Source organism: Motacilla alba, chromosome 1A, assembly GCF_015832195.1.
Source record: "Motacilla alba alba isolate MOTALB_02 chromosome 1A, Motacilla_alba_V1.0_pri, whole genome shotgun sequence".
NCBI classification, from domain to species: Eukaryota; Metazoa; Chordata; class Aves; order Passeriformes; family Motacillidae; genus Motacilla; species Motacilla alba.
In genome coordinates, this window is record NC_052031.1 from 36,949,183 (window position 1) to 36,975,106 (window position 25,924).

A 25,924-nucleotide genomic window follows, 5' to 3' on the forward strand; every position below is an offset into this window, starting at 1 on the left:
AACTACCATTTCACTAGCGCAAATGTACAATATATTTATTTTTCTTAGAATTATTTTTTCCAGTTATTGCACCTACCTGTTCTGCAATATAAAAAGTCTTGCTGTTTGTCCTTGGATGAATCCACATGCAGCGGAAAAACTCTCCAAGTATAGGATTGTACGGCTTTTTTAGTCCCTAAACAGAAATTGAATAGAGAGTAACGATACTGTGCAGGTACACAAGTCACAAAACATTTCATCAGTCTATCACTGAAGATAAGACACACAGGAAAAAAAGTTATCATAATATATATGCTGTAGTACATGGTACTTGATTTCATCATTTGAATATTATGCTCAATTAGTCTGCTCTTCACTCTAAGGAAATTATCATACATTCAGTATATCCACTAAACTATTCTACACGTAAGAACACACAGAATGTAAGGTTTGTTTTGCTGGGGGTTTTTTTTGTGGAATTATTACAGAGCTTTTGTCTGAAGTTACAACATGACTATGAAGAGTATTTAGTGCAAAGCTAAATGAAGTGGTAGAAACATTAGTCGTCCAATTTCAGACTGTTATCACTGAAGTATGGTAAATACAGAACTGGCTCAACATTATCAAAAAATATTTAGTTCAATTTCTACTCCAAGGGACAAATGCAATTGAATATAGTCCATTTTAAGCATGGCTAGGGACCAAAATTTCCATATTGTGTTTGTGTAAGCAAGGAAAATGTAACTTTGCTTTTTAAAAAAATGCATTAAAATATAAATTCAAAAATAAAAACTTACTCCAGCATATCCCTAAGTCCTCAAACTAGACACAGTGACTGAAGACAAAATAATACATGAAAGTATACCTTTGGCTTTTTGTAGAATCCTGACAAATACCACTTCACTACTTTTTTCATGCGGTTGTAAGCATTCTCTTCAAGAGCAGCTCTGTGAAACAGAACACACAGAATCAAGTACCAGTATTGCGTCATTTATAACATGCTATCAATTGTTGTGACATATCTTGAATCTATGAGCTGACTAAAACAGGTCTGTGATTTGCACTACTGTAAAACTTCAAGCCTGAGCTCACCAAGTTTAAAGTTTTCAAATAATTGTTTGAAAATTGAAGTCAAACTAAAATGCCAGAAATTATATTTCCATATTTGAGTCTGTTCTTCGTAACATTAAATTCTGTCCCACCCCCACTCAAGTTCTTCTATTTATAGGTTACTCCTTTAGTATCTTTTTACTACCAACCTACTTACATGCAGAGCTCTGAGCTGAATAACATTTCAATTTACAGTCTGTAATTTATTAGCTACATTTGAGCTGGCAACTGTAAATCTGGACAGAACACAACACTGTATTAAAAATTACTAGTATTGTTTTCTCATTTTAAATATGATTCTTGGAGAAAAATAATTAAACTCATTTTCAGAAGTCTTTCAACCAGTCTTCAGAAGCTAAACCAGAAATGCCAGCAGCATGACTGCTATTAAATTATAAGAAGGACCAGACTTCAAGATGTACCATATGAGCTCTCAAGGCAGTTAGCTTTTGGAAAATGGCAATATCCGACACTGTTCCCCTATTTTACTTTTAAAAATTGTAAGAATGAAAACCAGAGACTTACTCAGACAGGAAGTCTGCATGGTAGTAGTAATCAGAGAGCTTGTCCAGGAAAGAGCGAGGCTCCAAAATAAATGTAGGCAGTACAACCTTGGACAAGTCCATTCCTGGCCGGACTTGCTTCAGTAACGTCCAGATCAAACTTTTGTTTTCTTCTGACACTTCTTCTGTCTGAGCAGCCTCACCTGCCTAGGATGAACCAAAAAACTGCTTACAGAAAGGAGAAAGCAAACAACCCTCCAGAAGACAGGTCAACACATTCCAAGGTTGCAGTAAGAATGGGAAATGGATTCTTAAAATAAACCATTCTGAGATGCTGAAGCAACTATGGAAGTTAGCTCCAGTTTCTATAAATACACTTATGATACATCTTTAATGAAGTATGACAGATTTACTATTCAGCATTAAAAAACACATTTGTTTTCATCATCTCTAGACTAGAAAATTTTGAGGTAGGATGTTGTTCAGAAATCCTTCCTTAGTCCTTTCCTAGGCATCACCGGCATTACTCTCTCTTCTCAAATACAGGACTTAAACACAAAAGGGCTGTTCATTCTACCAGCTTTTCCCAACACTAAAAGCTGACATATGTATGCTTTTCACTGCCTTGAATCAGTCAGTAGCATCAGTGGTTACAAAACCCAAAGAGAAGTAACAACAAAAGAACAAGTAGTCATGACAAACCTCTGCTGCAGGAGGCCCTTTCTGTACCTTCTGTCTGAGCAATATGCCAGGTAATTGCATTATGTCTGTTAAAGCCTCGTACATTAGCACAAGAATGGCAAAGCAGAGCAGAATATGGGTGAACAGAACCTTATCTACATATTATTGCTGAAAATATGAAAGCCAATCTTGCAAGTCATCTTTCAAGTGTAGCCTGACCCTTAAAATATCAGCTTACTATTTGGAGAAGCTGCTTGCTCAGTACATCAACATCACTTTTACCTCCCCAAGTTCTTCATGGCTCTGTTCTAAGTAGGTAGTTTCCCTGATATCAATTGGTTCTGGATCGACATAAGAATCATCCTGTCGCTCCGATGTGTCACTGTCACTTTCTTCACTTTTCCCCAGCCCATCGTTATCAGATTCCTCGTGGTCATGGTCATTTTCCTTATCAGATTTGTCAGAGTATGTATCTTGATCTTTGAAGTGGTGCCTCTCAATTTCACTGTCATTTAACCTATTAAAAACAAAGGCTAAATGAATCTTCAACTTCACAAAATTTCATTGTTTCCAAACCAGGATCTTAATAAAATACACACCAAAATTGCCAGTATGAAGCCTGAGGTGGCAGTAGTGTCAAACTAGCCTTGCTGGAAACATATAGGATGTATACTCTTCTCACTGAAATGTCAAATGATACTGATGAGCCTGGGACATCAACCACCTCTATAGGAAGCCTGTTCCAGTGTCTGACCATACACTTGGTAAAAAAATGCTCCCTAATGTCCAGTCTAACCTCTTCTAATGATACTTTAAACCATTCCCATGCTTCTATACCAGGGAGAAGAATTCAGCACCTCCCTTTCCAGTTCCCCTCCTCAAAAAGCTGTAAGAGAGCTCTAAGTTTGCATCTCAGCCTCCTTTTCTCAAAAACAGACAAACTGAAAAGGTCTCAGTCCCTCCTCACAGGCCATGCCTTCCAGCTCTTTGACAAGATTTGTTCCTCCTCCTCAGAATATAGTTGAGAACCTTCAAAACTTTTCTAAATTTTGGGGCCCAGAACTGCACATATCCCTCAAGGTGAGGCCACACAAATGTTGAATACAGCAGCACAATCACCTCTCTTGAGCAGCTGGTTAATGTCTGTTTGATGCACCCCAGGATGGTGTTTGCCCTCAGCTGCCAAGGCTCACTGCTGAGCCGTGTTGATCCCACTGTCAGACAGACCCCTGGTCCCTTTCCACTGCCCCTCGTCTGGCCCTGCGCCCGCCTCACGCCCAGCAGTCACCTCAGGCCACTGCGAGGGCAGGGCTGCTCCCAGCCCACTCCTCTGCCAATTTATTCTTGTGCCTGGCATTACCCTGCCCTGGGTGCAGAATCAGGCACTGGGACTTCTTTAATTCCATGCCATTGGTGATTGCCCAACTCTCCAATCTATGCAGATCCCTCATCCCTTGAGAGAGTCAGCAGCACCTCCCTGTTTGGTACTGTCAGCAAACTTGCTAAGAGTGCATTCAACTCCTACATGCACAGATCACTGATCAAAACACTGAACAGAACAGGCCCATGATTGAGCCCTGAGGGACGTTGCTGGTGTCACCAGCCAGATGTAGCCCCATTCACCCCACACGCCTTTGAGTCCTGCCATTCCCCCAGTTCTTCAACCAGCACATTGCGACCCTGCTCATCTCACAGCTGAATCATTTATCCAAAATGATCCTGTGAGGGACAATATCAAAAGCCTTATAAAATCCAGAAAAACTACATCCACCTTTGTCCAGTAGGCAACTGACCTTATCTTATGAAGGGTATCTTAATAGCTAAACGTGATTTTCCCTATGCTGACCGTGCCTGGTGATTCATTGTTCTTTAAATATCTTTCAACAGAACACAGTATCATCTTCTCCACAATTTTTCCATGTACTGAGGTTAGTCTCACACGTCTATAGGTTCCTGGGTCTTTCCTCAGGCCTTTCTTTTAAATCTGAATACTGTTGGTTAGTTTCCAGTCAATGGGGACCTTCCCAGACTCCCCAGACCCTTGGAAGACAATTGAGAGGTATCCTGTTGTAACATCCGCTAGCTCCTCCAACTACTCTGTGATGAATCACATCAGGCCACATGGACTTACAAACATTCAGCTGATACAACTGGTCTCTTACAATTTCAGTGCCCACAAACGGAAAATCACTGATCCTGCACTCACAGGCCTCCAAGTCAAGGAGATCAGGCAGCCCAGGCAAATGGGCTGAGGCAAAAAAAAAAAAAAAAAAAAAAAAAGAAAGCAGTGAAAATGCCTGCTTTTTCTTCATCCCTATTTTTCAGGTGACCATCTTCAACAAGTATCAGTCCAAGGTTTTCCTTAGACCTTCTCTTGCTATTAACCTACTTAAAAAAGCTGTCTCTCAGCTGAAGGTATAATTGCTTTCACCTTTTCTGCCACTCAATTAAAACTAGACCTGCCAGTTTTGCTCCTTAGACAGTTAAGCACACTGAATACTATAAGAATATGCTATACCAGAAGATGTACTTAATTAAAGCATTAGTCTTAATTAGACTTTACAGCTGTAGCTAATTGCTGTGATTGTAATCTTGGCCAGCAGTTGATATTAAACTACTATTCCAGAGTACAGATCTCCAGCTGAATTGTTCACAACAGTCATATTGTTTCTGTGAGAGAAAAGAAGGTGCTAAACTGCACCTTGGTCACCTGCATAGGGCCTTTAATTGTTGCAGGGGGCAAGCATTTGCCTTTTTTGTGCTTTTCTCAAACCATCTATGCATTGCATAAAAAGAATTGCATTTCTCCCAATTCAAGTCTCTCTCTGGAACAGCATACTCGTAACAGAAGTACAAAATTCCTGCCCACCCAGAAAAGACAAATGGACAGCTAAATCTTCACAAAGTATATTGAACTGGTGGAAAACGACTGAGGTGAATGCCTGAGAGGAGGCTGTGAACCCATGGGAGGCCTGTGCTGGAGCTGGCTCCTGGCAGGGACCTGCAGACCTGTTGGGAGAGAAGCCAATGCTGGAGCAGTGTCCTGGTAGGACCTGTGACCCTGTAGGAGACCCACACTGCAGCAGGCTGTGCCTGAAAAGCTGCCCCTGTGGAAGAGGGACCCAGGTGGCAGCAGTTGTGGAGAACTGTTGCCTGTGGGAGGAACTCACGCTGGAGAAGTTCAGAGAACTGTCTCCTGTGGGAGGGACCCCAGGGTGGACTGCTCTCCCTGAGCAGCAGCTGGAAACCCCCACTCCCTGTCTGTCTGTGCCTCTGGGGAAGGAGGGAGGGGCAGGGCAGCGGTGTTTCTAAAGGTCTTATTTTACTTGTCATTATTCAGCTTTTATTTTGTTAGTAATAAATTCTATTAATATCTCTAACTTAAGCCTGTTTTGCCCATGATGGCATTTAGTGAGTGACTTCTTCTGGTCCTTATCTCGACTCATGAACCCTTTGTTAAATTTTCTCTCCCTGTCCAGGGTAGCGAGAGAGAAAGGCTTTGGTGGGTGCCTGGCATCCAGCCACAGTCAACCCACTACAGCCATTCATTCGCTACACTTAGTAATTCATTTCCACAGAAGCTTGTGCTCACAAAAACCTTGCAGAAAGCATTTATTGAAATAATCAGGGAGTAACTCAAGGGCTCTCAGACATTAAATATCAGGTGATATAAGACAATTTTAACGCATTTAATCGTAAGGTAACTGAATTATTATTCATCCATCTGATGATTCATGCTGAAACCATTTAAATAAAGGATTAATCACTTCTTCAACTAAAGAACAGCAACTTAAATCTACTGACTTTTGTCACGTGTACTAAGCTTCTGATTTTCCGCCAACATAAAATTTTCATTTTTTTTATGTTGAACAGTTTAACTGAGTAATTAAATTTACTGATGCAATACTCAAAAGTTCCTTGGGCCAAATTTTCCCTGGATCCACTTTGCTTAAAAAAAAAGATTTTTTTTCATTTTATGTGCAGGGTGTAAAACACACTGCAAATAAGGCATATAAAGAGAACTCAGGAGCAAAAAAAAAGAAGCAGCCTTAGCCTCCCTGTGGTGAAATTATCACTACAAGGTTCTGCCCGAAAGCAATCAGGTTTAGTAATGAATTCACTTACGGTATGTTTTCTCCACTGTGCAAGTTGTTAGCACGGAGCAGACCATAGAAAGAGACGTGAGTACTGTCGGCTGAGGAGTTCAAATCGTGTTCTTTACCTTCCCTAATCATTGTACGCTTAAGCAGACTTGAACACTTCAGTGCCAGCTCCAAAGCATCCATCCAACACCTGCCTAAAGATAAATTTAGTATTAGACCAAAACTTAAGGATTTAGCAGAATTATCCCACTTTTGGTTGCTAACTAGGAAAACCAGCCCTTTGGGCCTGCTTGTACTGTCTTTGAAGACACACATCAGAGTTGTTCCATGTTACATGCATTGGATTTTATGGTCTGGTGGGGACATAAAAAAAAATCACAACCACCCAGCTTTAGCACAAGGGATGCTTGAGGGAAGGAATGCAAAGTAAATAATGATTTTGTTAGAGCATATTCCAGCATTTCTTCCTTAATGCAAGTCTGGTTCCACCCAGGCCACCACTGTGGAATGCCCCCAAAATTGCCTTCAGCCCTGCTCTAGTTTTGAAGACTGAGTAATTGCAGAATTTGGCAAAATTTGCCCAAGTAATATGATAACAGTGAGGAAAAAGAGCTGTAATGATAGCATATAAATAACATTTCAAAAGATAAAAAGCAGATATTCCCTTTTTTTTGATAAAAAGTAGCTGAACAAATTTGTGTATTTTTCCCCTTCTTATTTATTTTCCATGTATCTAATCCATTTCTCAATACAGAAGGCAGAGGGAGTCCTATCTTTAAAGTCTGCAGGGGTATGCCTAACTAACCAGTAGATGAAAGGCACCTGCTAGAAACAGCTACAGAACAGTCTTAATTTTTTTTTCACATTGTAACTTTAGAAGGTAGTTGCACTGATCACTACCTTCCCAGTAAAGGGTGTTTACAAAACTACTTTTTGAAGAATTTTTTACTACTAGAACTCTGTGCAACTGCTGTACTTAACACAGAAATGCTTTAATAAAAATACATCCATATCAGCACTTTACAAAGGCCTTCGATATTTAGAACTTGATATTTAGACATACTTTAATATAGCTAAATCGCAGCTAACCCTTTCCCCGTCCTCTATCCTGTCAACAAAAGGCAACTGCAAGGAGTTTAATAACTTTTCCTTTAGATCAATATTCTCTTTAATAACTGTGAAAAAGTACTAATACCAACATAACTGAATGCTCTAAATGAAAGGAGAACCTTAACAACAATTAAGCTGCAATCAAAGTGCTGTAACAGACATGATAAGACAATTGAAACCATCTTTCTCACAGCTGAAAATCAATGAAGTGTCTATTTACCATCTGATTCTGAAGCAGCTCGGATGATCAAGTAACTGCTGGGCAATGGCAGAGTTATAGCACCAACTGCTTCACCTTTAGGACCCTTGAAATACACAAAACAAGAAACAGCATCAGATATTTTAATTCAGTTTTACAGTTTATCATTCAATGCAGTAAGAAGCTGACACACTGCAGGGCTATTTACTGTCACTCAGCAACATCTAATGAAGACATGAATGGAAAGATGGACAGCCCTCTTTCACTGGATTTCTTCTTCAAAGACTTCATTCTAAGTATGGGACCCAATTCAACCCACTTTTCAAAAGAATTTTGTGATTCAAAAAAAATTTTATTTTGGTTGGGTTTTTTTTGTTTTGGTTTGGGTGCATTTTTTAGGGTTTTTTTCTTTTGAGGGAAGAGAGGGAGGGGTTGTTTTTTTGTTGTATAAATCAGACTTGGCCAAAGTTTTATTTTCTATTTACTATAAAGTTTTTCACACTTCACATTAAAAAAAAAAATCTAAAGACTTTTCCATTTCTGGCAACCTTCATTTTGGAATAAAATGTTAAATAATCATTTTGAAATCCCTTCCAAAAAAAAGTTTAAGATAACTTTAAGACAACTGATAGGCAAAGAGGGCTGTATTAAACATACTTGAAGCTATTGCTGAAAGCTGGGTTAAGCCTGCCTAACTGATGACTTAACATATTTTGGTCTTACCGATTTCCCCCACAGAAGCCTAATGGAAAGCCAATATAAGGCTTAGAAGAGGAACTGGAAAGCCAGCAGAAGTTTTGAGCAAAAGCAGATAAAGGCAGGTAATTTCAGAAGCAAGCAAATGAAACAGCCAGAACGTTTCAGGGGGCAAGAAGCAGGTTAAGGAGTAGTCTTGGTGGCACTTAAATACCAATACAGACACACTAGTACTGGTGTAAATGATGGTCAGAAACTCCTGAGGAGTCAGTACAGAGTAACAGCAATTGGGTGCTAGAAACAAGATTCCAAACCTGTCTCCCTCTGAGAGAGAGGAAAGGTGTGCCTAGAAAAAACCTTTGGTGAGGCAGCAACTCTGGGCTTAGGAGTTAGTGGGTACCAAGAACCAAGAGGGACAACCCCATGCATGACCACTCCTCACCCCAAGGTGGGAAGGCAGGGAAGAAGCCCAGTGTCACCTGAGGAGGGGAGAGCACCATGGCACCAGGCCGGGGTGGGAGAGATGCTGGGGTGCTGCCAGCACTGTGCAAAGGCTCAGCCACCAGAAGGGCCTGGAACTCTTGGGTCACAGGACACTGGGGCACACTAAGGGCAGACTTCTGCTCATGAGATCTGCCCTTTGGGTTTACACAGTGGACACTTCAGGGTATGCTACTTACTGTGTACCAAACAACTACAATTTAGAGATGAAGTGTGGTCTCGGTGTCTGGTTTTGCCTTTTTTTTTAAATGCAAGAAAGTTACACTCCCTAAGTGTTTTAACAATATACTGATTAAAACCAAGTGAGTAATTTTTAGCAAAGGAGTATTTAAGTAAGTTGACTTATTTTATATAACTGCTCATGGATCTTGATTTCCTCTATCTGGTTATGGTTCCAACAGCACAGGATAATTTCCTTTGGTATCACCCATTATGGTTTCAAATCCAATTTCCAGTAGTTAGTGATCTGTACAAGAGGCACTTTAATTTCTGTTTGCTAGATGACTTTATTTGGATTGTCTCTGTTTCTGGTGGAATGATGCTGCTACTACTCCAAGCCAATAGTCAAGTTAAAAATTCCATTAGATTAAAAAATGTTGAAGTTTACTTCTTACAGAATATTCATGCCTATGAAACTCAAATGCCATGAACATTGTTTCAAAGACAACAATGCAAACTGATACGCAGTCACCCCTGACTAAATTTACTCAGAAAAAATTATTTGCATTAACTTTTCTAATTAATAATTTCAGAAAACTGAAATGGCATCAGGACCAGGCACACAAGGAAGACAGTGAAGGTACAGTGAATCGGCTACCTCAGAGTGCAGGAGGAACATCAAAGACCACAGCAACAGGCTTAAGGGAGCATGTGAAGTGACTGGCCACAAGCTACTGCAGAAGAGAGTTTGCAGTCTGCCAGGAGAACGCACCATGGGTAGTGTGTTCAAGTGAGAAAATCTCCTGCAGTACTTATAGCTCTATAGATGTTTTTTGCAATGCTGTCTTTCTGCACTAACTGCAAACAAGGCTCACTTTGCCTTGGACTTGAGGCTCTTTGTGGAAAATCTGGATCAGTCAATTGCTATTACACTTATGCAAGTTTGCCTCATGAAAATAAATCTAAGTAGGACATTGTGACTGACTAGGTAAACAAGGTAGAAGAGGGTTTCAAACTTAAAGGCCTTTCATCTAATGGAATCCAGGAATTCTCAACTGCAAATAGCCATACCAAAATGAACAAACGCCACTCCAGCTCTCAGCACATTTAGAATGGACAATATCAACTTGTTCAGGTTCAAAATTTGACCTACCTTAAAAAAGTAAAAATCTGGTAGGGCATGTCCTCTAAATTCTAAATATCTAGTTAAAAAAACAAACAAATCCATTTCTCATTGCCAAGCAATAAAGAAATATAAGACTGATTTGTGATCTTCTGCAGACAGGCCACCACTTTGCAATGTATGTATACATATCATAGATAAAGCACATTAACACCAAATGCTATAGCTTTGGAAAAGGATATGGAGTTTGTGTTCTGCAAATGTGAGATCACCACTAATTACTAAGAAGTTTGCCTAAGCAACAATAAAATGAAATTATTCAAAAGAAACTACAAATTATTTGATCCAAGTTTGGTAAGTTTAGATAACACTGATAAATCCAGAATGACCACAAGCATCAGGAGTTATACTGACTTCCTTAAGAAAAGGATGACAAATTTAACACAGCATATTCTACAGATGTGACAATACATCTATATCAATTTAAGATTTAGAAGATAGCTACTAATTATGAGATTGTAAGATTAATATTTTAGAGGGTATAATTAATTAATTATAACAAGGGTCCTATTATTGCACAGTAATTTCATCCAAAGCAAGACGTTACTTTAGAAGGAAAATATGCTCACTTGTGCTGTGCTTCCACATCCCCTCTCCACATGTAAACACCAAACAAGGACTAAAATAGTTTATCAGATTATAAACAATGAGTAAGAGCAAGCATTAAAGATCCTTATAAGATACTGAAACAAACCTTTGCTCTGCAGAACACACCTGTGCCTTTCAACACAGGTAAGAGCTGCTCACAATATTATGCCGTGTATGACAAGGTGAACAGACATCAGAACTGAATGAAAACATTTATCATCCTAACATCATAACAAAAAGGAACAGACTTGGCTAACAAGTTGCAATATGAGCAACAAGTTGCAATATGAGCTATTATTGCACAAGCAAGTAATCTGCTTTTTGACTTTTACAAGCAAATTGAACTAAGATGACATTTTACTACATGAATATAGAGTTGAACATCAAAAAATGTTTACAAAAAAACTCTTTCATTTTGGCAAATCTCACCTTAATTTCTGAGATTTGACTGATGTAAAATATAATGTTAAACATGCATTCCTTTAAATTATGTGATTGCCAGTGATGGCATTAATCTTTTTAATGGCAGCCCTTTGCACAACACACTTTTGAAGCTCTTTAAGTACAAAAAGCAGCATAAATCAAATACTTCTTCTGATAAACAGGACTAGATGTTGAGGCCCTATATTCAGAATCAACATAAACCAGTGAAGTTGAAACAGAAAACACAGTTCCACTTTTCAGTGAGATTGTCTTTACTCATAGCTGATTAATGCTAGTCATCCCTTAAGAACCATGCATGCTACCACTAACCTTTGTAGCCCATATGGTCTGCTCCAAAGGATGAAAAAGTTTGAAACAAAAGCCATCTTTTTTAGAAGGCCTCTCGATGAGTTCACAAACATTCAACAGCACTGTTCCTACCCACTGGTCATTTTTGGGAGTTTTGTAAAGAAGCAACACTCCTGGTTTCAGAACACACCACAGTTTGGTCCAGCTCTTCAAGGTACCACGAATCTAGAAGATAAATAATTACACTTATATCCCAGTGAAGCCAATATCAAAACCATCCCCCTTAACAAAATTAAAATTGAAAATTATTAGCTTGTTTTTCAAAGCAAAGGTTATCAGGTCTTTCAAAAGTTTACCCAGGTTTATTAAAGAATGTCAAGGTATGCTTGTTCTTCCGTCTTGATGAATACTCAGTTCTACAAACGGGTATGCACACATCCTGATATGGGAAGCATGACAATTCAACTGCACTACTGATGATAATATGAACTGCTGTCTTTAAGATAGCAGTACCAGCTAGTTCTTAAGAGAGGAAAGGAAAATTACCAGAAATACACAAAGAAACCTGCATTCAAATATCTGACTGAATTATTTTTGCAATTGTTATGTATGTAACAGAGCCACTTCAAAGTGTAAAATGAGAAGGACAAAATGAGAACTGCAAAGCCAACTCATCCCAAATTGGTGGCTGTGCACGCAAGAATAATGTGACTAGGTGACTGCAGTAAGTGGGAGCTAAGTTCCTCTATTAGTTCCCTGGGATTTGAGCACAGGGACCTTGGGCTGCAATTACTGGCTGCTGTGTCTGTAGAAAAACATTAACAGCAAGTAAAAGATTGAGCCTTTTCTATTCTGGCCAGAAAGCAGCAAGCAAACTACACTGCTCCATCTTCAACTCAGGCTTCACACTTAGATTCTGACCTTCAACCAGTCAGCCATAACAATAACTGAGGGGTCTGTGAGCGTGCTAAGTAATTCTTTTGTGGCTCTCTTCTTTTCTTCTCTGTAGTTTTTCTTTTGAACCTGTAAAAAATAATGAAAATGTTTACAATGTCATGGCCACAAGCCAGTTATCAGCACAAAAAGGTATCAGCCAATACAAGCTGAGGAAAAACCTGATAAATTCAATTTGCAATACAAATATGGAAAAATAGCTTTAAAACAGAGATTTGACTTCAAAGTGCAAACAATTACTTCAAGAGTAGCTATGACATAGCTAATTTCAGATTCTTCTGCAATTTTCTTTAAAAACTGAGAACTTTGAAGCTCCTCTTAGAATCAAAGGGGAAGAAAAAACAACCAAACAAAGTTCCAATATACAGGTACATTATCTGATCTGTGGTCTTTACCCACAAGTTATGTTCCCCCTTAGGAGAAATTTGAAGGAATGTACCTCCCTCATTTAAAGCCAAATAATTTATATTTCTCTTGAAATGGTATCTACCAAACAGTGGAGTTTGGTCTTGCTTCAGTACAGAGGGAAGAAGATAATAGAAATGCATTCAAATTGCTATTTTGATAATTCCATTTGTCATTTCATTGCATGTAGATGTCCTGAGGACCCTGCCAATCTGAAATAATCTATAATCTGAGTAATTCTACAATATTGTGCCATCTTAAAGACTGCATTATATAAGCTATTATTCAAGATAAAAATACAGTAAAATTTGAAGAGACTCAAAAGCACAACTTCTCTCAATACCTAAATTTTCCCAAAGTGTCATCATTATTTGGCATTTTTGTATTCTCATTAGAGAATAAGGAAAAACTATGTGAATGCATTTATAGTCGAGGAGTTACTAGGAAATTAATTCACCTTGAGAGATTCTTTTTTTGTAAGTTTGCTTGAAGATTGAGAGATGTCCTTCTCAGAGCCATTGAAAAGCTTGGATTCAGACTGAAATTCACAACACACATAATAAATACATGACAATGGCAGATACAAGAATGTATTACTGATGCTGGCACTTGACAAGTGTTTGAAGTGCAATTTTGTTTGTAAGGTTCCCATTCCCTCTCACTTCTCTACTGCTTCCCCCCTTAAATAAACCCAAACAAACCAATAAACCACTACTGGTAACATGAGCTGCTCACCACCTATTCGTGGAGAGTGTTTTTGTAAGGTTTTTATGGGAAAGAAGTCTGAGGTTCCTTTGAAAGCAGCTGACCCATACACAAGCAAGTATTTAACTCACGTAGACTGTCACTAGACAGAGCATGCTTGAATAGCTAGGCATTATTTTAGCAAAGAGAAAATGTTTTAGGAGAATCCAGGTGGTTTAACACAGGAGTCATTCCCAGGATTTATGAATCAGAATATAGAATCAGCTGTCTTCATCCACAACTTGACAGCTTCTCCAAACAGACTGCTATAGAGGCACTTACCCTGTGACTCATGAAGGAAAATACAGCCTCTTCAGTCTAGGATTCAGTGCTCTGTAAATCATCAGAGTACAACTGCCCACTAGAGGCACTTGTTCTGCTCCTTGAACCCTAATTCCATGCTCTGATTACTTTGCAAGTCATCTTCAAGGAGCTCACGGTGGCATCAGGCAGGAACAAGACCAGGTTTGTTCGTGACACCCAAGTCTCGTTCATGCAGGACAATGAGCTGCCTCAGCACCACATGATTTCCCCCCCTGCCTCTCCCCCATGTCTTGTAAGGTTCAAAGTTTGCACCTGGAGGTTCATTGCCTACTAGTTAAAAGGGAACTCAAGCCACCAAATATTCACTTTGGGAACAGCACTCTTTAGGGAAAGGAAAAAAAAAAAGGAAAAAGAAGAGTCTAAAAGGAGTCTGTGATAGAGTTTTCATACCATTCCTATCAGAGTCAGAGAAATTAAGTAGGTATTCATTAAATACAGACTTCAGATAAATTAGAGAGTTGTATTTCTTTGTGTACTGAAACATAAGCCTAGTGGATCCAAAACTTCTGCATTGTCAAAAAAAAAAAAACAACAAACCAAACAATTTAACATTCTAAACTGAGTATTCAATTCAAATTCAAGGACATTTTATCAAAACTGACCCTTAAGATGTTCCACATTTTAAATCTCAAATGACAGTGCAAAGTCTATTCACTGAATGTGTATTTTGGAATACTATAAAATGACAGTCCAAAAATATGCAAGCTTTGAGTAAAACTTACAGCTATAATAAAAAGAGTGCACTTCAGCATTCTCACAGGCTGCTCAAACAAAAGAAACAAAGCCTAAAGAGTCACAATCTGTTCAGAACAATTTAACCTGGATTCTACTTTACATCTTTAATTCAGAACTAAGACTTTACAGGAGTCTACTTAGGTACTATAAAAAGATATGTGCAATAATTGGCAAAAAGTAGTTTTAGCTCAAAATTTTTTTTAATGATAAGTAAATGTTCTTTAACTTCTATCTTGGAAAAATACAGGAAACATCTTGTAATAAAGGTATGTTCTTGACACTTAAAATTTAGCTTTAAGATGACTGCGCAACTTGAAATTAAATTCCTCTCTCTAGAATTTAAAGGAAATACAGTACTTTAAATGTAGTAACAGAAGAGGGGAAAAATGATTATCACTGTCACATAAGAAGGGGTAATGAACTCATTATGCAAGCTATAATGGAACAACTTAAGCAAAACATTCATAAATATTCTAGTTGCTCACCAACAGAAAGCTAAGGCAATCTAAAGGTCATGCATAGAAAAGCTCCAAACTAATAAGTTTCCCTACTTAAAAAACTAATTTTCTCAATGTCTCAGCTTTAAATGATATGTCATATGACATATGTCTCATTAATATGACACTGCGTAAAGGTTTACATTTAGCTGTTTGGTGTTATGAGACAGGTCAGTGATCTGTGTCTTTTTAAGTCAGTAACCTTCTCACTGTTACATTCACACAAAGCAGACGGGATAAAAAATTTAGAAGAAAACACTTTAAGAGAAGTGTTTTCTATAAGAGAAATGTTCTCTTTAAGAGAACCTGCTGTAAGTCCCAGCAAGGTACATTCAGTACCAGATTCCAGGCAAGTCCCATCGCTGCTTTCCCCTTCCCCCTCAGGAAGAAGGGCTGCTATTTCACTTCCATTAGTAAAATCAAGCCCCACATGCAGCAATTTAAAAAAAAAGGGTGAAGAAAAGCATGTATTAGCAGAAGTAGGAATATTGGTATCATCTTTGACAGAAAGACACAAAAAAATGTAATAGCAAAGAACCCAAAGACTTAATATCCTGTTAAGACAACAGGTAAGAAAAAATAAGTACAAGGGAGAGGAAAAAGGAATTGGATAGTCAAAGATATATGATTCTTGAGAGTCTGGAATAAATCCAAGTCAAAAGAGATTGTATTAACTTGATTTCCAAGTCAAACTGATTTGGAGGTTTCTGGACCAACATAAATATTTTGATCACAAGAAAGCTGGATGGTATAGTTCCTTGATATTCCTGACAAGTGAGGTTCTAGGATGCAGTAAAGCAAAAAGATACAAAGTTTTGTGATTCCAAGTCACATGTAAGACACCAGTTTGAAATGCTTAGCCACACACCACGAAACTGCAGCATCAGCTGCAGACACTAAACTGCTTATCCCATTGCAATTTCAATGACACCATTTAAGCCTGGAAATGCTACTAACATCTTTAAGCCTCTTCATTTTCCTTCAGTATCTTTGTAATGTTTGTCTTTATGACTCTGATATATCAAACACCACAGAAAAATGTGTGTCAAGACCTTGAGTGCAAACCCTGTCTCCAAGGGGTGTGGCTGCCTGTGCCCAGGACAGAGTGCTGAGGGAACAGCTGTGTGCAAAAGCAGCAAAAAGCAAGAATTTCCCCCTTCCCCCAGGAGCTAGCTGTCACCTTCCAGAGTAACCCGCACCTGGTGCAACCCAACAATCTCTTTAAGTGTCTGTTACCACATTTGCCTCTTAAAAAAGACAGTGGGTATCCTAGCAGAAAACAGAAAACTACATGGCTGGGTAAGTTAGAGCCATTAAACTCTACGGCAAGGCAATATCCCACTCCAAGACAACGGCAAGAAGACTTGATCTTTAATTTCCACTACTTTGAACCACAGATTTGGATGTGATGTCATCCTGGGAACTATATTAAGAGATTCCCTTTAATCTTGATCTATTGCTGAATCTGAAGAGTAATCTTCAAAATTATCTACAACTTTTGTTGTAGATAATTTGTCTTTACTTTAGAGACAAATTTAAAATTTAAATGTGTCTCTTTAGACATTTGTCTTTAATTAAAAATGTGTAACTTCTTTACACACCAACATTTTTAAGACAGGTTAGGAGGTTGTGTTCCTTACCTTGCTCTTTGACATAGAATATGCCGCATCGTCTTTTTGTGACGCATCGTCCTTCCCTTTGTCAAAACCTTAAAGAAAAAACAGCATTGTTGCAAATTATTTAAATTCATTAATAAAATTTATATGAACTAGCTTTTGAAATAAATTTGCCACTGTGTTCAGCATAAAAGTACAAGTAAATCAGATTTTCAAATAGCATATACATACCAATCTACCTCATTAATTGACAACATACCAGCTACTACCATATATACTAATTTAATACTTGCCACTAAGAGGCAAGAACAGTTCACTGTATTTGGATAATGCTGTACCTGATCCAATAACCCAATGAAATATAAATATAACATGCCAACTTTTGTCCTTTTATTTTCTCATTCTACCCTACCTGCATACATGCAGACACAGAGAAGAGTACTAAATAAAGCCTTTTTTTGTTTGCTCATTTCTGTGTCCATTTCTGAATCTTTCTGTAGCTAGATAATTGCTAAATACCACCAACGTGAAAGCAAATCTCATTAAAATCACCACTCAGGACTTTTTTGCAAGAAAATGGAAAAAGTTCCTTACTTTTGAATTTATACTTGCACCTTGACACTCAAGAAGCATAACTACAAGGCCTTTTATTAAAACAGTTGTCAAAATCCCACGTTTCTCTTCTGTGACAAACCCCACACTTCCCCAGTATCCAGAAAGCAAAGGAAGTTAGCGTCTGTGCAACAATGGAAAACAGGGACACAACCGGTATGGGTGCTGCCACACAGCTGCTCTGTGCCAGAGAACATCTACTGAGAACGTGGCACCCTCTCACAGAAAAACTGCCTCCTGTGCTTACAAGACAACATCTCACTCATTGATCAATTTAATTTGAAGAGAGTGGTGGCAGCATAAAGCTTTTATAAGCAGGGATAAAACAAATTGCACAACGCATTTATCTGAGTAAGTCAGCATGCCACCCTCTGAAGGTGGAGGGAGATGAGACCATGAATTCAGGCATGGATTTCAGAACAGCCCAGGCAGCTGAGAAGCCTGGCACAGGGGTGTCCAAGAGCTGTGCCTATGAGAGGGCACTGCACCAGCAGGGACACCCTGCACCCATGGACACGGCACCAGCAGGACAGGGCACCCTCGGACACTGCACCAGACCTGGCACCAGCAGGCACGGTGCACCCATGGACACCACCAGTTGGGTAGTTTGTCCATGGTAGGAATTCTTTTTTTTGTTATTATTATTATTATCATCTTCAGCCTTCTACAACGTACAATACCTAGAAACTCTAAGACAGAACTGATTCATTTGTCACAATTACACATCCCGGGAAGATTCATGGAGTTAAAGGTGCATCAGGTTGATCTCCAGGTTACATCTTAAGATTCCTCTTGATTTTGGTCTGGTAATCAGTCTTTTGGGGATTTTTCTCCCTTTATATTTATTACCTTGTGCAGATAGTCCTTTGTAAGAACAGATTTTTAAAACTTATACACTGTAGTACAATATCAATATCTCATTTTACGTTCACAGAAAGGAAGCCCTACATGCCTTTACAAACAACTTTTACACATCCTTATAGAAGCCCCACCTGGGCATAGTTCCTTAATTTCCTTCATTTTTAAATTCTTCCAACACACCTGCAATAGACCTGTTCAGCTAATGAAAACCTGTAACATAGAAGACCATTTGACAACAGGAAAGGAGTACCTTGACAGGCAGAAGATTTGTTGTACTCCGGAATTCACAAAAATCCAGACACTAGAAACCACATTTCCTGTATAATACCAAATGCACAAGCACATTTTCTACAGCACTAGTTATCAGGCATGAAACAAAACGAAGGTTGTCTAAAGCCTCAGAGGCTATGCTTGCCTTGGTTTACTGAGAAGTTACTGGATTCGACGCCAGTGTTAGGCAGTCAGACACACACCAGAACCATAGCAGAGGCCTTCTCCTCATCCAGTGCCCAAAAGAAAAGGAATCAAATCCCACTGAAAATGCAATGCAGGCATTTTCTAATGACTTGCCCATTTTTGTTTATTTAATGGCACATACAAGAAGCCTTAGTAAGAGGGAATCAGCAAAGAAGTGCTAAGTCAGGATTGTTCTTACAGAAGAGAAGCTATAATTCCAAGCTTGCTTTCTGAAGCACAACAAAGTTACTTTACACACCCTTATCCAACCGACATACATTTTTTATTTTCACAAACAAGCTTTGCATCAGTACCACCAAGAAGAAATGAAACCAGAAATAACTATTCTGTCCCAGAGAACTGGACACAAAGACCAAAGTCCAGTTGCATTTCCATGAATTTCACCTCCTTGCTTTCAGTGTCTCGAGCTGGAGAGATGTGTGTGCCAGCTGATTCATGAACTTACCCACCACACGGACTGCTCCCCTCCTCACCCATGGCACAGAAAAGGGCTCTCTCAGGGGTTCATTAGCAAAGCCAAGTCAGGGTGCTGCACCTCCTGGGACACCTTGCACTGCCCCATCTCGGTCTGTGAGGAAACCCAGTCATCCAGCTTTGCATCCCCCACCATCCTACTGGTGACCTCCCTCTGTAGAGAGATAAGCTCACAATACAGACAGCTGTCTGGAGCAGAGACTGCCAGAGCACAAGAGGCTAGAAGCAGGGTATAATAAAAAGAAAGTGTTTCAAGTTTTTCAATATTTATCAGCAGTAGTTTTGGGCTTAAAATTTTAGCTTACTTGTTCTTTCCCACCTCGTAACTCAATCAGCAGCTCCTTAACAAAATAACCTGAGCCCACATTTCACCACGCAGAAATTCAGCTGTTGAAGACAGTCCCTTTCTGTAATTTCCTCTTTATTGAATCCTTTGAATTTATGTATCATTTTCTACCTACAATCCTGAAAGCAATCTTTAGAGTTAGGAGCACCACTACTGTACTCTCAGCAGTTCTGAGCATCAGCAAATGTGTTCAAAGCAACACTACACCTTAACAGGCTTTCTCCCAGTGTGACCTTCCTTATCTGAATAGCTCAGGTGCCATGGGCTCTGAAAGCTGATCCCAATGCCAGTGCAGTCAGCCACAGTTCATGGTATGACCTCCGAAGCCAAGGGAAACTGTCCATTAGTGCATTCCTGCTGTGACCATTCAGCATGTTCTTCCAAAATTTGCAGGTGAAAATCTACCTTAAAACTCATTAGGAGCTTTCAGAGAGATTTGAGAGCCTGACAGAGGAACCAGAACCCTTGCATACAAGAGATCAATGAAACAAAATAAAACAGTGCTTCTTTAGAGATTGAGACAGATTATGTAGTCCATAACAAAAAACAAAAGAACAACAACAACAAAAAAATCCCCCTAACTTCACAAAACAAACAAATATACATCTTCAAAACACTGTTGTTGACCAAAAATGAGGCTATATACACTGCAAAATTAAAGACTATTTAGGATAAAGACTGTGGCAGGGTACCGTTTGAAAAAAAAATAAAAAACAACCCTGTCTAGATAATAGATTTCAATTTTCAAGCATAACATACACTTTTTGAAGTTGCACCCACAATCTGTCCCTTCAGTCAATTTTGAAGGAAGGGAAAAACCAAAACCAACCACATAACTCTTACATCTCAAATACTGGCTTTGTGCCTCTCAATAAATGCCATCTGCAATTATAATACATGAGAAAAATACGTCAGAAAATAAGCATGTTACTTTTTAATGTCAGATCTATTTTATTCATAAAAGAAATAATTACTATCCACTGGGCTCTTTTTCAAACTTACAGAAAAAACAGCAGAAAAGCAATGCAATGCATGAAAAGATCACAAATAGCAATCCAAGCAACAATATTACTGACTTCCAAGTTAAAAGAAAGGAACAGCCTGATTTGATTACTGGTGTGCATGTGCAGTTTTGAGGAACAAATACTTCAGCTGGAAAACGCTTCTGGAAGAACTATGAGCTGTGCTTAGTGGGAATTATCAATACTGGTGCTATATAATAAACACATCCGAAAAAAAGGAAAAATCTTTTTAAAGAATTGAACACAGGGAACCGTAGTCTTTTTAACTGACTGACTTCCAAAGGCTTATTGACAACCAGATTTAAGAGAACAATCCCATATTAACTAATTCAGATTCCTCCATGGGCTGTGAAAGCAAAGTAATCAGAAAAGTAAGCAAAGGCCTTTTATGTATTTTCTAACAGTAGCGTTTTCTTTTGTAAGCACCGAATAAAATAATAAAAAAAAAAAGACTATCATCACTGTAACTATACATGAGTATATTTAAAACAGACAATTACTCTTTGCCTAAACCAATCTGAAAGAGTAATACAAAGAATGTTCATTAAGCATGTTAGGAATATTGAAACTCTTCAGAGATATATGCAAAATTCCAAAAGAGCAAGCATTTTTTAAAATTCTATGTACACACTTGAATTTTTTCATTAAAAACCGCTTTCCATTTGTTCTGCATTTTAAGTACTCATTCATTGTCTCCTTATGAACAGTGATCAGCTTTAGCTGCAGAATTCTGTACAGAAAGGACTCAATCAGCAGCTCCTTATGAGACCCCTTTTTTTTCCACTAATTATCAGACTACACATACTTATTTTAAAGGTAGAAAGCACCTGTCTAGTTGCCAACCCCATGCTTTCAAGCTTTGAGATCTTTTATTTTGTAAGCAGCTTGAATAAAACTTAGTGTTAGATTCTTTGTAGAAGGCTAATAATTTCCTGAAACAGAGTGAAAGAAAACATTCCAGGATAAAAATGTTCAATAAAACACAGTGTCTGCAACCTCCCCCATGGTCTGCACCCAACTCTGCTCCGGGGCTTTAGAACCAGAGCTTACAAATTCAGTGAGCAATGCTGCTGGAGGCCCGCAATAGAAAGTGAAAACTATTTTATTCCCCCCTTTCCTTCCCCCCCAGCATCCTGGCCCCACGGGACTACACAATAAAGTGCATCTCTGCGCATGCACAGGAAAACTCACACATCCAGAGCAATTCTGGAAAGAACGCACAGTTTGTACTATGTCCCCCTTCAGGAATGGGTGACCTTGTAACACATTTTCAAGCACTGAGGCCTTCTGAAATAAACTGCTGAAATTCAGGTACCTATATCAGAAGCACACATTATGAACAATGACATGCAATGATCACCAAATTCATTTCAATATTCCAGCACTGATTTTCAGGAAACAACAAATCTGCGCAAAAGGAGATTAAAGCCCTTTCAGAGGTTTTAAGTCTTCAAAATCTTGCACTACAGAGTTAGCAAAGCTATGTTTTTAGCCCCCATTTCCTATCTTGTAATTTTATGTCAAACCGTTGCTGACCAGCCTGCGGATTTTCCAGTAGTTACAGCTAAATGAAAACCTTCTGCTGTACCTTACAATTTTACAGCAGAACCATTTATGTCTGTGTGGTTGGGGGGCGGGGGGGGCGGGGGGGGGGGGGGGGGGGGGGTAGAGGGGGAGGCAGTGGAAAGTACAAGAGAGGAAGGCATTTATAAACCACATCACAGAAGCTCAGTCCTAAAAGCCCAAACAACCAAAACAAACATTCCAGTCAGTCTCAAATACACCAACGCATTTTGAAGTGAGATTTGCGGCAGTGTGAAAGCTAACTTACTCCTTTCCCTGTCTGCAAATCTAACTACAAAGAACTGTTATCGAAACGCATACAAGCAATACTCCTTCTGATTTCTACCCACATCTCAGTACAGTACTTTCATTCAAGCATGAAAATTTGAGGTAGAAATTATACTCGGTTCTGTACGTTTTAAGAAATGCAAGACCGAAACAAACCTGGTAAAGCAGGAGAGAGCTCGTTATATCCGCCAAATGAAGCGTTCCGGACGAGCTTTCGGCCATCAGCTCTTGGAGAAAACACAGATGAAATCCCAGCACATGAAGAAAACCTACGTCGCACTGGACCTTCTTCCTTCATGAGTTAAGGTGTTTGTGCAAGGATTATGCTCTCTGTGAAAGCTGGTTAGCATAAGCTGCTTGGAGCAAGAGTGTTGCAGTAGCAGCCTTTTACCTCACATTCTGATGAGTAAGATACAAAAGAGGAAAAAAAAGGAAACAAACGAAGGGCGCACATGAAAAATGCAGTGAAGAGACAGAGGCTGCCAAATCAGCAGCAAGCCAAGCAACACTATACTCCTCTCATCAAAGCTCTTAGGATGCTTAAAGTGGAATGGCTTTGCTTCGGCTCCTTTTTTCTGGGGAACACACCACATCTCATTTTTTACCTCTAAGTTTCAGTCCTACTCATTTTTAAGTACACAAAACTGGTATTTATGTTTTAAGGATTCCTTAAATTGGGTTCCTGTTAGTCTTTCAAGTTCCAAATTTATATTGCACAAAGGACAACTCATGAGCTTTGTGGCTTCCCTGTTTGATAATGTGGTACGCTATGGGAATCAGAACAGGGAGTCAACCGTTTGCATTACACAGCCAAGTTGAACTTTCCTGTTCAGGCACACACCTAACTGGTTTTTGTCAACTGACTGCCATGGACTCTACATCTTCTTTTCTTATTTTTCTTCAAAAGGTGAGGCAGTTGCTTTTTCTTCTTAAAACCCTCCCATATTTTTATAAACAAGCCAGCCTGATTCATGGAAGAGCTGCCCTAAATAATCTTCACAAAAAAGGCTTTTTATTATTGATGCCCCAAATATTTTATTCAATGAATAAAACACTTAAATGGGTCAGCTTAAATTTTAAACACAAAAAGGATTCCAGTAAACTGTGATTCAGGACTAGAAATCTGCTGATCCAAACTCTTCCTGCTGGCAGCTACCATAATGAAGTCAAGTCATCTCTCCCTAACCATCTTTATCCACTGCTCGTTACGTCAGCAGCCTCTTTGCTGCAAGGACTAGTGTGCACAGCCACCCTCTTGCAAACGTGGAACTTCCCATTTGGTGTTTCTCTGCTGGTCCCATTTTCCCCATCAAATCTTACTTCTGACAAAACAGGTTTTGAAACCTTCTCTACTAAAAAACAGGACAATAGGATACCAAGAACTGCCTTGAAAATAAGAATTTGAATTCTTACCTTACTCCATACTCTCCTTTTCTTACAAAGTGAATCACATGCCATAAATTAAATCAATAGCAGCATGAACATGATTAACCCTCAAATAATACTATTTATTCTATGGCCTTATACAAAGAAGTGTAGTTAACTTCCCAATATATGACAAGGTAAAAAGATGTATCAGAAAAAGCAAAGATGAGGCACAGACAGCCATCAATAGAAACCATTACATGCTATATGAAAAACATGATTCACCTAAGCACAGGGAATAGGAAAAACTGGATAAGCATCATGTACTCAGGCCTGTCTCCATTCATCCAATCCTGTGTCTCACACTTCCTTCAGCTGAAACAGTCCTTGTCCAGATGTCCCAGAAGGAACAGAAAAAGCAGCTAAAAAACTAAAGGAGTGGAGGTGCAATGAGGAAATGCAAGGAGGGAGAACACTAGCTTTTTTTTCTGTTTGGTTTTGTTTTGGTTTTGATTTAATAAACACAGCTCCATATCTGTCCTCTCTAAATCTGTCCTAACTACAAAACAGAGCAAATACCTTGGTCCCAATCTATTCATAATATGCATTTTCTTTTTTTTTCCAATTAAAAATCAAGAGAAAGCTGCGGTAGAACTCCTCTTACACGCAGAAGGAACTGTATCCTCTCATTACAGACCTACCTTGCCCAGTTAATGGGGCTGTTATCTCCTCTTTCAGAGGCAGGGCTGTGACCCTGCCGAGAGCACTCTGCGGACACCGGTATCCAGCCGTGTCCATGTCTCTCTCTCTGGAAGGGCTGGGTCACACACACTGAAGGCAGGGCAGGCTCCTCCATCAGACACCTGCACAGCACTAGCTCTGCATCTGCCTGCAGCTGCTGGGCCCCACCTGCCAGCCCAGCAGCTTGTTTCACAGCTGGGTCTTCTCTGCCACCTTCTGTTCTGCCACCTAAGGAGCAGATGTATTTCCAGGGGTTTCAGGAAACAACATAATCCTGAAGGCCTTTCCCTTACTACTCTCCATGACCTCTCAGGTCCCTTGACACTGCTCATGTAGTCAAACTGTAAACAGGAACAGATTAAAATACATCTTTCTCCTTCCTATGCCCTTTTCTCCATTTAGAACTGAAACTGAACTGTGTGTAGATAAAATTAAGAATTTCAATACATATAATATTACATTTGCCCTCTCTGAGGCTCTCTCCAGTCAAGGAAGCTGTTATCCGGGTATTCTAAGCACCTTCTGCTTTAAATCAACAGCAACACAAGAGAGGCAGGCTTTGAGTCTTTTATCAAAATATGACTCTGTCTCACCACTACAACAGAGGAGGAAAAGAAAAAAATCTAAGCTTCCTCCTTCACCTCCTCACCCCCACAAAGACCAAAAAAATCCCATAAATGCTTTTTCTTCTTCCCTCCTTCCTGAAAATACATTCAGACAGAAGAGATCCATCTGCTGATGAAATCAGACTTCGTGATCTTAGACTAACATCCCAGGCAGCTTTCTATCCTTTTGATATTAGTTTTGAGTGCGTTAAGAATTTATATACTTAGAAAATACACTCTCATACACAGCTTAGAAATTAAAACAGTTTCAGGTACTCACAAATAGAACTACAGCCAAGTCCAACTGCGTAAGTCAGACGTGGCAGAAAAGCCTGCATAAACAGGGAGGTATCTGCACTTGAGCTTAAAGGCATCAGGTGCATAACACAGTGTATCTATACATGACTATTAGAGATTTTTCATAACAAATGTTTAATTCACCATAGGAGACACTAGACTAAGTATGGCACTGAAACAGAAAAAAAAGTTTCCTGGTTTCTCTGTTTTATAAAACACCTATATCAGTAAGAACACAAAACTCCCTCCATGACTGAAATATTTAGTTCATGTATCTTGGGGCAGGGGAGAGCACAAGAATCCATTCTCAGTCAATCTCTTTAGAGGAGCAAAACTTATTTAATGTATATATTTTTCTAAAGGACAGAATGTATTTCTCCCATCAGATATTGAATTAGGGCTTCTTCAACAGTAAATAGTAAAAATAGAAGCTATGTGGAGTTCTGACAATTTG

At 39.1% G+C, this 25,924-nt stretch overlaps 1 protein-coding gene across 10 annotated transcripts in view; it reads right to left on the reverse strand.

Moving 5' to 3' along the window:
- OSBPL8 (oxysterol binding protein like 8) overlaps positions 1-25,924 on the reverse strand; it is an 83,539-nt gene that overhangs the window by 11,601 nt on the left and 46,014 nt on the right. For 8 of the 10 annotated variants that reach the window (XM_038153063.1, XM_038153065.1, XM_038153070.1 and 5 more), the window contains 10 exons: positions 16,844-16,911; positions 13,361-13,441; positions 12,466-12,567; positions 11,566-11,769; positions 7,707-7,791; positions 6,399-6,570; positions 2,556-2,790; positions 1,615-1,799; positions 845-926; positions 77-175 (listed from right to left, as the gene is read on the reverse strand). In XM_038153063.1, coding sequence (XP_038008991.1) covers positions 77-175; positions 845-926; positions 1,615-1,799; positions 2,556-2,790; positions 6,399-6,570; positions 7,707-7,791; positions 11,566-11,769; positions 12,466-12,567; positions 13,361-13,441; positions 16,844-16,911 — 1,313 coding nt within the window. Of the gene's footprint in view, positions 1-76; positions 176-844; positions 927-1,614; positions 1,800-2,555; positions 2,791-6,398; positions 6,571-7,706; positions 7,792-11,565; positions 11,770-12,465; positions 12,568-13,360; positions 13,442-13,929; positions 14,458-16,843; positions 16,912-22,618; positions 23,955-25,924 lie in introns of those variants that run through there. The other 2 variants (XM_038153066.1, XM_038153073.1) reach the window with 2 other exon arrangements.